A 14,790-nucleotide genomic window follows, 5' to 3' on the forward strand; every position below is an offset into this window, starting at 1 on the left:
ATATTGCATATGTTTCGTTTTCAGAAAATTCGGAACGTTAGTATTGCGAAACAGATTTATCTTTATACAGGGTGAGCCAAAAAGGACTTGACAACTTTGGAACGATACAGAAATTTATTGTGATTTTATTGAGATAACTTACAAAATCGGTAGAAGTGTCTTTTGTAACAAACAACCTCAAGTTTCACATAAAAGCGTCAAGTGTCAATTTGCTTCTATGACTACTAGGTGACTATGTGTGATGCCGCAAACCTCCCACCGGTAATCAGTTTCTTCCCACACTCTTTGCAGAAAATCTGGCGTAACTTGTGCAACAGAAGCGTAGATTCGATTTTTCGGGTCGGTTAAATTGTTTGGTAGGGGAGGAACATACATACGGTCTTTAATTAAACAACAGAGAAAGAAATCCTGTGATGTCAAGTCTGGGGAGCGATACGGCCATATGATTGGCCCTTCACGGCCGATCCATCGACATGGAAAGCGGTTATCGAGGAAACCTCGAACTTCGGTGAGGCAATGAGGTGGTGCACCGTCTTGCTGGTAGTAAACCATCCCAGCTAAGTCATCTTTATTGTGGAATTAAAGTTTGTTTCATGAAACCAAAACACACAGTGAGCACGCTCCGCAACAGTGAAAGTTGCCATTTTACCTGTGCATTACACTGGCGCTCCTGGTGGCGGAACAGTGTACTGATGTACTATGTGAATCAAACTTGAGGTTGTTTGCTACAAAATGACACATCTACAGATTCTCTAAATTAGCTCATAAATTCGTATCACATTCTACAGTTTTGAAGTTCTTATTGGCTCACCTTGTACTGTTTCACTATTACAGAACCTTAGAGAACTCAGTACAGATGAAGTAAGAACACTGCCAAGTTTCCGTTTACAGATAAGCCTCACCAAAATTTACGTAATTTGCCTCGTATATGAAAGAAAGTGTGTCCAGATTTCTGCTTTTCCCGAGCACCGGTTGCCCTGCAGGTCCCCTACTCGTAGGGCGGACTTCATTTTACTCACCCGTCTGGAAGTAGGGAGAAGAGTTGGCATCCAAAGAGCAACAAGGGCGAGCATTTGAAATGTTGCTCGAGTAGTTTGCGGCCTCCTGTCGAGTGGCGGTGTAGCTACGGCAGCTGGAGGGCCTCTGCCGGCCGTCGGACAACTTAGTTCGATGCGCGCAAAGTAGCTGCGGTGTGTGTTCTGCGCTCCGCCGCTGCCGCCAGCCGAGCCTAACTCCTCTCTTAGGCCGCAACGTGATGCAGACTCGTCCCTCTATATTCCCTCTGCTATTCACATTGACGACGTTCAAACGGGCATAACAATGACGACGGTCGTCACGCTCTTTGCAATTCAGCCTCTTTAGAAACCCATTTTATGCTGAATTACATTTCGGTAAGATTCTCCCAATGAGTCTCAACCTAGCATCTGATTTTTCTACAGTTTCTTTACACAAGTGCTTTGCTGACAGCTAACGGAGTTTCATTGGAAGTCCGTTAACAGTTCAGCGACGTCAGTCTGCGAACTGTATTTTTTTAAAATGGTTTTTCAATTTCCCACAATGGGGCGTGCTGGCGGCGGACAAAAACAGCTCTTCAGCCAAAGGTTACACAAATTGTATTTAAAAATGGTTACAACATTTAAAAGATGACAATAATAGATGATTTAAAGAAATACATAGGTGGCCTATAGTGACGATTTTTTACATAAAAACAAGTGACAATAAACGAGATTTGTAAAATACGCATAAATGAAAATACTGATGGGTTTTTAAAACCCATTTGCCGATTTTATATTACAGTTGAAATACAATCACTCTTGAACGTAAATGATGCTACGGAGTAATGGTGATGCGAGGTGACATACGAAAAAATTGTCATGATGAAGGTGCGATGATGGATATGACTATGAGCCCTATACAACCGCATTTAGTGACTAGAAGTCAGCAATGAGGATGAAGGGGTAGGAGAAAATTGGTGTGAGGTGGAGCGCTGTGATTAGGGTTGGAAAGATGGGTATATCTCTAGACGGATTTCATCGTTGGGGAGTGGAAGTTGGTTAAAATTCTGGCGGGAGAGGATGAATAAAGCATAGAGGTGTATGGAAGGTGGAATATGGACTTAGCGGCGCATCAGGGTACCTGGATTGGTGATTAGTGGAGCGGAAACAGTGAACTGGTGAGGCTATCGCTTTTTAAACCCATAGGACGGATTCTGACTGACTAGTTTGCGTCATGATAACACCACAGGAATGTTGCCTACTGAGGTGGCGCCCTCTACACCACAGGTTTTTTTTTTTTTTTTTTTTTTTTTTTTGCGCTCTCTACTCGGTGAAGCTTGCAGCACCATCCTTCGCATCAGGCGGTAAACTTCGAGTAGTCTTCCTCTGTATTCTTTCTTCATTAAGTTCACGATTCCATGCATTGCAAAGTGCGTAGCCAGCGTCTCTATGGAGAATGTTTTCACATAGCCTAATTTCAACTGCTTGCTTGCTTACTGATCACAGAGTCCTCGTAGGTCGATGCGTGACCAAGTTTTCTAGTTTTTCTCTCCATGCCACTAGATCAACGCTGTACAGGCAAGTAAACCAAGAACTTGTTATGTAGCTTTTCAACTTATTCCATTTACGTATGAACAGTCATGTTCAAAAACCAAGCGAGCTGGCGAAGAAATTGGAATACTGGAATTTTCTTCAGTAGGAATGAAGGTTCAAATTGCCGGCTTCCCATTCCGACGCGGATTTCCCCGTATCACGATAGACGAATTATCGACTGGGACCTGTAGTAGCAAATACCTGATTTCTCATCTACTTGGTCGTTTTGGGTTTGGTGACCTCGACGTCGACAGAACGTTAAATCTTTCCTTAATTTTTTTCTCTGGAGTTTTATACGACGATGCAGTAACACCCGTTAAAACAGCCTAATATGAGTATTAAGAAAGGCTGTCAAGTTATTCTTCCATGGATATTGGTGAACTGAAACGTGGCATTTGCAACACGGAGCTGTTGTATGTATGAAGTGCAGTGTTTGGAAGCTAAGATTACTTATAACAGTGCAAGTGATATCTTAAGTGATGTAAAATAGTAACCGGTCACTTTTTAGTCACCCTGTTTATTCAAAACAAACATCTTACCCGTTTAGAACCGAGAGATTCATTAGGCCATTTGCAATGTTTTCCTAACAGTGAGACATCGGCGATACCTGCTGTGTTCACACCACTCAAAGAAATTGTAATCGCATCGAGCACCGGCCAGTACCCCGTACTCAGCGAAACAGTAAAAGAGGGAATCAAAACGAGTGGTGCCACCCGAAGATAAAGCTGTCGCTTCTGGTCCAATAGAGCGGGATTCCCGTTTAGAAATGACTTGCATTTTCTCACATCCACAGTTTGCAGGTGATACTTTTCGAGGCGACAGCAGTAACCTATCTCTACAGTATGTTAAATTATTCAACGTCCTCTGCAGTGTGGCGGTTTGACAACCATCTTTCGCATTGTTCCGTAGTCCGATTACACAGCGTAAACAGGACACATGGTCTGCCCACCACAGCAGCCTAGAGGTAAAATATATCAATTTCATCGACACCTGTTGCTATCCGATAACAGGAGACCGTGCAGTATGCGTAATAATGCCTCCCTCCCTGGTTAGCGCCATAAAATCAGCTCCTGTTTCATGTGAACGTGAGCTAGCGGCTTTATGGTATTCAGGAGCAGAAGAAACGCGCTGTACAATCGCCACTGGTATTTTTTCAAGCAATTTCTTATATGAGATGGAGTATAATTTTTTTTTAGCACAGACAAAGATTTACACCAGGGATGTCTAACCTTTTAACTTACATGGCCACACTGGAAGAAGACGAGTATTTTTGGGTCGCACATTACTTAACACTGAAAAGGACCGCTGGAAAAAAAGGCAGTTGGAAGTGTATGCTTATGGTTAACACATATTGTCGCGTGGCGGAGTTTCAGATTGAAAATGTTCAGTTTTTCATAACTTGCGCAAACGGAATATTATGGATTCTTCTTACCGATAGTGTGATACAGGCTCACTTCTAGGTGCACATAGATACTTGCTTTCGGCCGCATGCGACCCACTGGCCGCGGGTTGGACACCCCTGATTTACACTTTCGGTAACAACACTGTATCAAGAACTACGAAGACACGCACTCAGCCGTTGCCTAAACGCTAACCAGCAAATTGAAACTAAATTTTCCTCTTACGTGTTAGATGCAGGATGATTCAAAGAAACGTGAACTTTTGAAAATTAAATATTTTCATGAAACAAATCATTTTAAAATATTTATTTATGTCACGAACAGTAAACATAATGTCTCTGTAGAATAAATACAGCCTAATTTGTATTTTTGAAGATGGCATCTTGCAGGTAAGCTGCTTTTCTACGCAGACATTTCTGCAGTCCCTTCGTTAAACTGTTAATGGTCTGATGTAACATCTCAATTGGAATTTCGGCATTTGCTTCTCGTATCTTGGCTTTCAGGTTTTTCGTTGTCGCACATCGACTAAGGAACACTTTGCTTTTAAGGTGAACCTACAAAAAGAAATTACAAGTTGAGAGATCAGAGGATGCGGGAGGCCATTGAATGTCTCCATTTCTCGAAATTACATGTTCCCCAAACAATTAGCATACAGCAGTCATCGATATTCACAGCTGATCCATCTTGTTGAAACCAGGCTGCGTCAACAGTGTGTAAATCTCGGTAATTGTTGCACAACAAAGGTTTCAAGCATGGCGACGTAACGCTTTGATGTGACTAATCGTATGGCCACTCTCGTCCTCAAACAAATAAGAGCCTATTACATCTTGTGATAACACAGTATACCACACGGTAACTTAGTTGCTGTACAAAGGACGCTGGTGTAGCTCCGTAGGATTGTTTTGTGCCCAAAATATCTAAAATTTTGCCTATTAACAAATAGGCTTCGTCAGACATCCACAGTTCGTTAGTAAAGTACTCGTTCTCGTATATCTTTTGAAGCATTATTTCACAAAGTTGTCGTCGCATAACGCGATTGTTGGATTTCAGTTTCTGGACGATCTGTAACTTGTATGGATGGCATTGCAAGTCCTGTACTAATATTCTTCGAACACTTGAACTACGCGACTGTAAAGATGCTGAGTGGCGACGGATTGGTCAACGTGGGTTTCTTGTGACAGTATTAGGAACAGCTTGGATATTGTCTGGTGTACGAACGGGTCGCATACGGCTCGAGGTTTCGTTTTCATTGCCGAACCAGTTTCCTCGAAATTGCAATCCATGTTTTTAATTGCATGTGCCGAAGGAACCCGATCGTGGCTTCCCAAATTAAAATAACGGCAAAATTCTCTATGTGTCCCCTCCAAACTCTCACTGATCTCGCAAAACGCTTTGATCGCAAATGCACGTTGCGCACCACGCTAACTGAATGACAAGGTGTCGTTGACAGGCTGGCGTATGTGATCGAGTGGTACCATTCGCCCACGGCTACAAACACAGTTTCCAAAAGTTCCCCTTTTTTTGAATCACCGTGTATAATTACTCCTAGAAATGACAAACGCAAAATCTGATTGTTCAGGGCTCCATCTTGATCAACCCCTGTAACACCAGATAAATAACACTTTCACGAACCTATTACTATGCAACTGTACTTCAAGATCACATTGTTTGCGCATTAGTTTGTGACACTGCGTGGAGCAACCACGGTGTAGTCACGGTTTCCGCTTAAGGGACATAGCAAAAGACAATAATGTGGCACAGCACAGAAAAGACGCGTATTCCAAAATGGATAAAAATTCAGTCCAAGTAGAGTCTCTGGTGTACATTCAAATTAATAAATACATGACTTCGTCCCTTGTGGAAGTGGGAGCATTTTAAAGGTAGTTGCAACATCCGAAATCGGAAACTGAAGAAGTTATACTTACAACTGCTCTACTGACATGTCTTTCCTTACCACGTCCTTAAAGGATATCCCTGTTCTGGCAAAATGTCACCACGAGAAGAAAATAAAGAGTGTATGGATGCTTTCGGCAAACAACAATGTGCAAAAGCAAGCGAGCTCATTATGATACAACAAATAAAATATGAAAATGAAAAGCATTAAGCGAGCAGGGTATTTACGATTCAATAGAGATGAATAAACACAAGGCCGCGAAAAAAGAGCACTGCGTATCACAGTTCGCTCCTGGGAGCGAGAACTGGGTTAATAGAGTGCAGAATGGTAGCTCAGCATTTATTCATTAAAAATATTCCGATGGCAAAATAATCAAAATTCAAAGAATTGTGTACCACAACAATTAAGCTTTACTTAGTTTACAATGAATGCTTGTTTCACTCCTTTGAAAGAACGTTCGCCGCGCAGCATTAGCCTTAGGCGATGCAGTCGTGGACTGTGCAGCTGGTCCCGGCGGAGGTTCGAGTCCTCCCTCGGGCATGGGTGTGTGTGTTTGTCCTTAGGATAATTTAGTTTAAGTAGTGTGTAAGCTAAGGGACTGCTGACCTTGGCAGTTAAGTCCCATAAGATTTCACACACATTTGAACATTTTTGAAAGAACGTTCCTTTACCCATCACCGTCAACTAATACGCAGGATCGTTCGTAACAATTCACAGAATGTTATATACAGCGGTTACTAACTTGAAAATTAATTCACATTAGGATTTGGTAAGGACATAAGGTTATAATCCGTAGTCCCACCAAGCCTTCACAAATGTGATAATAAAATTCCTTCTACCCACATAATCAATGTATTTCATATTTTAAGGAAAGTCAGCACGCTAGTGCACAATCAAATAATACTTCAAAAAGTGATTAGCACGTGCAGGACAACATGGCTTTCAACAACAACTTCCTAGCTCATAATTTAAAGTTTAATTTGCACAGAGAAGGAAGACAGTTTAAAACTACGTAATATAACTAGCGTCTGAAACTCCACTTAACTTTCGAACCCCCAAGAGACTGTATACTATACAACACATACACACTCAGTCGTGACAAGTGCTTGTTTAAATTAAAGACTGAAGACTGAGGTGACACTTCCTGAGCACCCCTGTGGTTCAGAATATGTGATAAGTTTAATACCGGAAGCAGCAGGCTACACTCGGCCAATAGACAACTGCTTACACGTGGGCCATGTCCTATTCATGCACCACATCCACAGTAGCATGCTCCATCAGCATAGACCCCAATGTCGACCTAGTTGGGCCCGTAATGACCATAACCAAATCATAATGGCGCCGGCGTCTATGCGATCTATTTCATTGCCCAGGCCAGAACATCAGCAATCCAGAAACGAGCACAGTGGCAATTCAAAGTCCACAAGCAATGGGGAGCTGTCCCCTCTGAAACACAGTCTATAATTATGGTGTACACAGTAGATAACAGTGAAAAAGTACCGCTTGCGTTCTGTTTGTTGTTGACTAGAGAGCATCTGCCCACAACACGTTCCCTCCTGGCAATTCGAGTATTCCCAGATAGTTGCGCCAAGGTTTCGTTGAGAAGCTTGTTTTCGAATATTTGCAGCGTCGGACGCTGATCCGCATTCCGGGGCAGCTGAAAAACCAACTGTCTGCTGCAAGTGCCGTCTTAAATAATCACGCCACTGTTCCGCCCCACTACATACGAGTGTACGAAACAGTAACACTCGACAGTGACATTCAGAACTCAATACTGCCAACTCCCGCGTCGAGTTTAATCATTTAATCAACCCAGGTCCTTCCTGTTCGTAGGCTCATAACCAACTCCACCCACGGCCGCTCTGACCATCACCTCGGCATCGGCACAAGGGGAGTCACCACACGGGGCCACAGAACACAGGCTCGCGTCGGCGACAGTATGTCGCTAAGCGGCGCAGCTGGGAATCATTAAAACAGAGGCACACGTTCTTGTACCAATTCCGTGAACTTTAAAATACATCTAGCGTTCATGACTGTTATCGCTGGTTCGAGTCTCGATCCGGTCATTATTCTTGGGTTTTTTTTCGTTCAGTTCGAATACCTAAGTCGTTCAAGAATTGACTTCATCAAATATGTACTAATTTCAGATATCTAATTACTATTTTTATGAAAAAGTAGGTATTCTTATTTCTAATTACATATCGCACATGAATTCCAGTTTAAATTAAAAAATATAAATTATTAATTACTGTTTTTTGTAAAAAATTGTTTTAATTAAAAAACTTACAAATTAAATTATTTTCCACTTTGTGTATTTTACGCTTCTTTTGTTTAAAATTGTGACAGGTCTGGGAATCGTGCCCGTGGCAGATACGTGGTAGGCGAGCATTCTGCCACACGATCTGTCGAGAAAAATGACTTTGCTTTCTTAGCAAATTAAAGTTGGTAGGAAAACTTAGAAGTCGATTTTCTCGAGAATTTTTGAGAGTTGCATCGAACTATTTTTGGGAACTAATGTTTGAGTTCCGAATTTCACGTACCAAAAATACATAAAATTTCAAAAATCCGATTGCCGTGTGGTCCTCTTGTTAGTGAGGTTACTTTCGTACTATAGATGTAATTGTAGGTGTAGAAGTTGCGAAGGGAGTGCCATCTTCATAATATATGTTGGGAAGTTGTATAATTATAAAAATAGTATTTTTGCTACGATGAGGATGCTCACATAGGAAATCTAGAATGGCTCTGTGACTACTGTCCTCGAGGAACTGAACGATTGGTAGAACATTTCGATCGTTGTTGTTACTGACTTGGTAACAGTGTTGAAACATAGTGTCGTGTATCAATGTGATTTTCAAGTGCTTCGCAGAACTCAGTAAAAGTTACTTGGCCTGCCTTTATAGCGTGTAAGCTATTCTTTAAAGTCTCCTCCTATAAACAAGAATAAAAGAGGAAAAAATTTTACAGTTATTACGTTCGAAATGCTCAGTTCTTACAATAACAGATGATATGTAAATCAGTAATACTGATCAGTCTCTGGAGATAAAAAGGTATTGCATTTACTGTACGACATTCAGCATTTTTGCAGAAAATTTTAATCTTATTGTGAACACTGACATTTTCGTGCAGTTAGCAATTAAAAATAAAAAAGATGTTATTTTCTTGCAAAATTATGTTTCTATATTTGTTAGTTAGCGTTTCTGTTTCTTGGTAAATGTGGAATTTATTCATTTATTTTTATTTTTATCTGTTCATCTTTTGCACACTACATTAAATCAGTATTTCAGTTGTTGCCGAGTGCATTCGTCATCCCCCACGCCCACAATCGTTTCACTTATAATGTTCTTTCCTTCCTGAAGTGTTCAATGTTATAGGGCTGTTTTGTTTATCTTTCTTGTTTGTCCCTGAAGATCATTTTCTGAATTTTCTTCCTAAATAAATTCCTGTTATGTATGTTCATTATATGACGTTTGCTTACTTTAGGCCATAAGCGTTTGTGCAAACCATGCTGCTTATCCTCTCAGTTCATTAATTTTACTAACGATATGGTTTGTCAATCGGTCATACGGAACTCAAATAAAGGTAAAATTGATGTTACTACTAGTGAGATTCGCACCAGCGACATTTCGTTACATGTTTTTTATACAGTGCACTCACCTACCGAAAACTGTTTAAAAAATTACAAATATTTTGCAAGCGTGGCGTGTCCCTCTGGGCGCGATGGTGCGGTTATTATCACCTTGTAAATTTTTCCTTCCGACTAAAGACCAAGTGCCAATTTCAACGCAGTGGCTAGCACACTGGACTCGCACTCGGGAGGGCGACGGTTCAATCCCGTGTCCGGCCATCCTGATTTAAGTTTTCCGTGATTTCCCTAAATCACTCCAGGCAAATGCCAGGATGGTTCCTTTGAGACGGCACGGCCGACTTCCATCCCCGTCCTTCCCTAATCCTATGAGACCGATGACCTCGCTGTCTGGTCCCCTCCCCCAAACAACCCAACCCCAATTTCAAAACTTTATTCGTTCTCCGTTTCTATCAGTATTCTTTCATCTGTTCGCTATGTTTTTTTTCTTCCTGTCTTCTTACCATATCAACGAGTGCTTTTCATTCTCCTAAGCCCTTCCGCGTTCAACATATTTTCCTAAAAACTTCTGTGTCGGTTGTTTCTTCAGCTTTTATATCATTTTTTTTCTCTAAACGCTTTTTTTACTACATGCATTCAGCTTTCTGTTGACTTTTTATTCCATAACTATTTGAAGATACTTTTGGTTAATCTACAGTCTTGAACTCGATACAACTGTTCCAAAGATATTAGTCTTCTATTTCTCAGTACTTTTTATACATCTTCTGTTTTTCGATAAATTTCAGGGATATTCCGTAATACCAGCCTTTCATAATTTTTTCAGCCTAATATTCTAATAATCCACCTTTCTTGCATTTCTAATTTATCTAAATTATAATTTAACCCTAGACATTCGCTTGCTTGGATATTCTGGCTTCAGTACTGTATTGTAATGCATTATTTTTTGCATTTTTCGATAGGCGTTTTTTTACTGTAAAAGTCTTTAGTTACACTGAACTCCGTTTCTAGTTTATGGATACTTTCTTCTACAGCATTTTTTTCCAAAAGATTTCCTTGGATTATCACCCCGAGACATTTAAACTTTTTATCCTTACCTGTTTGTCTAATATCTATTTTGTTTTAATGATTGTTAAAAATTTAATATTTTTCGGCAGAAATTCTTAAGCTGGTCTTACCGACTATTCCTTCTAAGTGATGAATTTGTATTACAGCCGATGTCACATTTTCAGAAACTGTAGCAAAGTCATCAGCAAATGCAAGACAGTTTATTCCAATATTACTTGTTAATATTTGCACCCATTTCCCCTCGGTTGCTGATAGTAACTCCAATTATGTTCCGTCATAGGGATAAGAAAATTTCCGTCTTTTACGACTGAAACTTTTTCTTGAGTGCCATACATGTTTCCACTATTCATGTTAGGCATATTCAGCGGCTATACACCGCATATATAGTTAGTTAATTACGCGTATTTTGTTGTGAGATTTGTAATTATTCTTTGCAGTTTGTTTGGATCTAGCTTTTTCTGTTTTGTTTGCGTTTTTTACTTAAATTCATTTTTATGACCTGTTCATACACCAGTTTGTTTTCTATATGTGCAAAATGTGCATGGTATAGGTTTCTTCCAGTAAATACTTCGCTGCACATAACTTATACTGCAGAAAAGTGCATGTGTTTGCACTGCCCTGGGTCTCACGATATAGAGCTGACTGAGGGATCATAGGAACTAATTGACGGATCCAGGGAGAGTGAAGTGGGGTGTTGGGTTGGGTATGAAGGAAGGGTGGATGGTGGGGGACTATTTTGTGTGGTTGTTTGTGTGTAAATTGTTATTTACTTATTTATTATTTGTTTGTTTTAATGGTTAAAATATATTTTCATGTTAGACTGTGAATTAATTTGAATATTGGTCTTCTGTTGTTACTGTTTTGGCCAATGAGAATATTTTCATTTTTGTTTATCATCTTCTGTATGAAATATTCTTCCTGTGGAGTGGTTTTTCATATCTTTGCTTCTTCTTTCCAGCCTTATTGTTGAAACCCTGTATTTTCGTTCAGGTTTTCAAAATTGTAAATTTTTCCGTAGAACACAACTAAAAAAGAATTAGTGAAAGGTCACCACCTTCCCGTACAGTTGTGTTTATTTTATCGTCTATTTATTATTACTTTCTGCCAAATAGTCCTCCAACGGAGGAATTGTATTAAACTAGAAAACCTACATATTTTAATGCATGGGCTTCCTTAAGAGCACACTCCCATGTACCGTAGTTCTACTTCTCAGTAGAAACTGTAGGAACTATTTGGTTGATATGACGTGAGGGACGGCAGCGTGTGACGTAGGCTTGCTGGGTGTTTCAGACGAGTCGGGATGCGAGGCCGACATGGCTGAGGGCGGCGCCGGCCACGGGCCCGAGGAGGACAGCGGCGACGCCATGCTGGCCGCCGCCCCCGCACCCGCACCCGCCGCCGCCCCCATCGCCCCCGTCCCCATCAAGCGCGATCCAGACGCGCCCGTCGTCGTCAAGACCGAGGTAAGATGTACTACATTCATTATAGACTTCCCGCAGACGAACGGGGACTCAGGAAGAGACAAGTGATACTTACAAGAAGCTCAGAAACCAATTACAACACCGAGCTATTTCTCTGGCCTGACTCAGAGTATTACCCAAAAACGAAAAACAAATCTGATGTGGATCCTAGGAAATTTCATGAACTACATCATAAACAGAAATGTAGAGGACGGCATCTACACTACCCGACATAAGTTTGCAAACACCAAGTGATTAGGACAGTGGAAAAGAAACACATTAGAAAATTGCATTCTTTTTTGCTTTCTGAATGTTTATTACGTTCAAACAATACATAGGTAAATGTAACTATTGAACTATAAAATCTTAGATTTCGCATAATAGCAACTTAATTATGATTATTGTTTTTCTTTAACATGAAAGTAAATGCAGAAAACCTTAAAAATTCACCAAGTTTTTACGTTGGTTTACGCAAGAAACAATATAAAACTACTTTCGTCTATAGCAACTAATGATGAGGATAAAACATTTTCGCTTAGCGTCAGAAGAAAAGCTATGTTTTTTCAAATGCAAGGACTTTCAGTTGTGGCAAATCTAAGGAAAACTGATGTATTTTACGCCTAGAAGTAAGAGCGAACTTCTTTGTTCGTGAAATGATTAACCAAGGCTATTGAAAAATAAGAAAGAAAAGAGGAACTTAAAAAACGATTAGCGTCAGTGCCTTCGATACGGAGTGATCGGTATTCGATTACCGGTACCTTTTCCTATGGATAAGATATCTGTAACTCAGCGTTGTGAGGCCAAATGAGGAGCTGTTTCAGTAAAGAAACAGAAGCAGTAATAACGGCTGGATGGCTTGTCGAACATGCGGATTACATGTCCCACAATCATACATCTCTCCTCGTACTGCCTTGTAAGCAGTAGTCGGTCAGTCAAAATAGGCCTAAGGCCTAACCCATGAGTGTTGGAGGCAGTAGAATCGTTCTGCAGCCTGTCGCAAATACCGGTTCTCCAAACTTTCTCAACAGCGTTTCGCGAAAAGAACGTCTTCTTCCCTCCAGGGATACGCCTTTGAGTTTTCAAGCATTTTTGTAACACTCGCGTGTTGACTGTACTTACCAGCAGCATTATGCCTCTGAACTGTTACGATGTTTTCCTTTAATCTGACCTGTTAAGGATCCCAAACACTCGAGCTTCTTCGCAGGTGAATCGACCATTCCCCTTCTCTACAACGGACCTTACTTATGTGCGCGTCCCATATGTGCATGTATATTCAATCGACGTGTCAAGTCTCACACCAATAATACTGCCTTGTTTTTACTATTCATCTGCATTAACTTAGACTTTCCCATATCTGGAGCAAGCTGCCATTCATCACACCAAATACAAATTCTACCCATGTCATCTTGTATCTATCTACAGCACTCAAGGGCGACGCTTCCCGAACAATACACTGTCATCAGCTAACAGTCGCAGAATGCTGCAAACCCTATCGGTAAGACGGTTTAAGTGTATATAGAACAAGAGCAGTCCACACGTCCCTGGAGCACTCCTGACTATAACCTCTTCTCCGACGAAACTCGCCATCCAGGATTTCCGTGAACAACAACAACAACAACAACAACAACAACAACAACGAGATAATTCCATGCAATATGCATTCAGGCACGAGACGGACAGACGCAATGATGAATAACCAGTGTGCAAAAGTCTTAATTAACGATTAAAATCTAACCTTGCAACAATGTTGAATTTTCATTATGTTTTTGACAACTCAACAAGCAATAAACATTTTGCTTTTGTTCAAACTGGATTTTATAGCTATAAAACATAGATCCTGTAGAAACTGTTTTATACTAAATATATTGTTTTATACTAGATGAACCACATTTTGTGCCATTTTTACGGCCAGTAAAAATTTATAACTCACAAAGTTTTCAATCTCCACCAGAAATTCTACTGTATGTCGTATACCTTCATAAGTGAAGTATTCTCCGAAAATAGTAAGCTGATTCATGCATTAGACAAAAAGTTACCTGGGTAATTATTTTGTAATAATGTGAACTGGGAAAAACATCTCTATGTACCTGAGAATGACTCCTGTGAACCAAAACTGCTGAGTTTATTACCGTACTTCTTGCTCTTCTCCCTTCCTTGCTCCACTTCGTAGTCCCACCCTCCTCCTGCTTTTCTTGCGCCCTTGGTAGACCATTCTACCTTTTTTGGGAAGTGTTTTTGGGAAGAGTTTATTCTATGCACGTCATCACTCTTCAATCATTGTATCGTATTTTGCCCCTAAAGTATTTTAAGTTTCTCAATAAACTTTAATCTGCCATCCATTCCATCATTAGAAGTAATTATAACGTCACAAGTCCCTATATAGACTATTCTTCTCCCGAAACAACAGTATTTGGACATATCTCACAATTTTGAATGCAATTAGCATTTTGAGTCAATCCACCCACACATTTTATTTGCTTAAAAAACAAAAACAAATTTGTATTACAAACCGTATTTCCTGTAGATTCCGTACTGCTGAAGCAGATTTTCATTTTTTTTATCTAAGAACTTGGTGTGTTGATACGATTGTTAGCATTCCCTGAAAATTACTATGTCTGTTTCGATGAAAGCAGTCTTTTTTGTTTTATAAGCTGCTTTGAGATTTCCCCTTTATGAAAGTAAAAGAATCAGCTCAGAAATCGCACTTAAACAAGTACAGAAAGTAGTCTGCACGTCCAATAACACAACACAAATTCAAGCAACAAACAGTTCTAAGGGGAACAGCTGTAGGATAGAACTA

At 40.3% G+C, this 14,790-nt stretch overlaps 1 protein-coding gene across 2 annotated transcripts in view; it reads left to right on the top strand.

Annotated features, from left to right (window-relative positions):
* LOC124788192 (POU domain, class 3, transcription factor 2) overlaps positions 1 to 14,790 on the top strand; it is a 642,117-nt gene that overhangs the window by 140,823 nt on the left and 486,504 nt on the right. For both annotated transcript variants that reach the window (XM_047255360.1, XM_047255361.1), the window contains exon 2: positions 11,821 to 11,993. In XM_047255360.1, the coding sequence (XP_047111316.1) occupies positions 11,844 to 11,993 (150 nt within the window). In that variant the 5' untranslated portion in view covers positions 11,821 to 11,843. The remainder of the gene's footprint in view (positions 1 to 11,820; positions 11,994 to 14,790) is intronic.

Source organism: Schistocerca piceifrons, chromosome 3 (assembly GCF_021461385.2).
Source record: "Schistocerca piceifrons isolate TAMUIC-IGC-003096 chromosome 3, iqSchPice1.1, whole genome shotgun sequence".
Lineage (NCBI taxonomy): Eukaryota > Metazoa > Arthropoda > Insecta > Orthoptera > Acrididae > Schistocerca > Schistocerca piceifrons.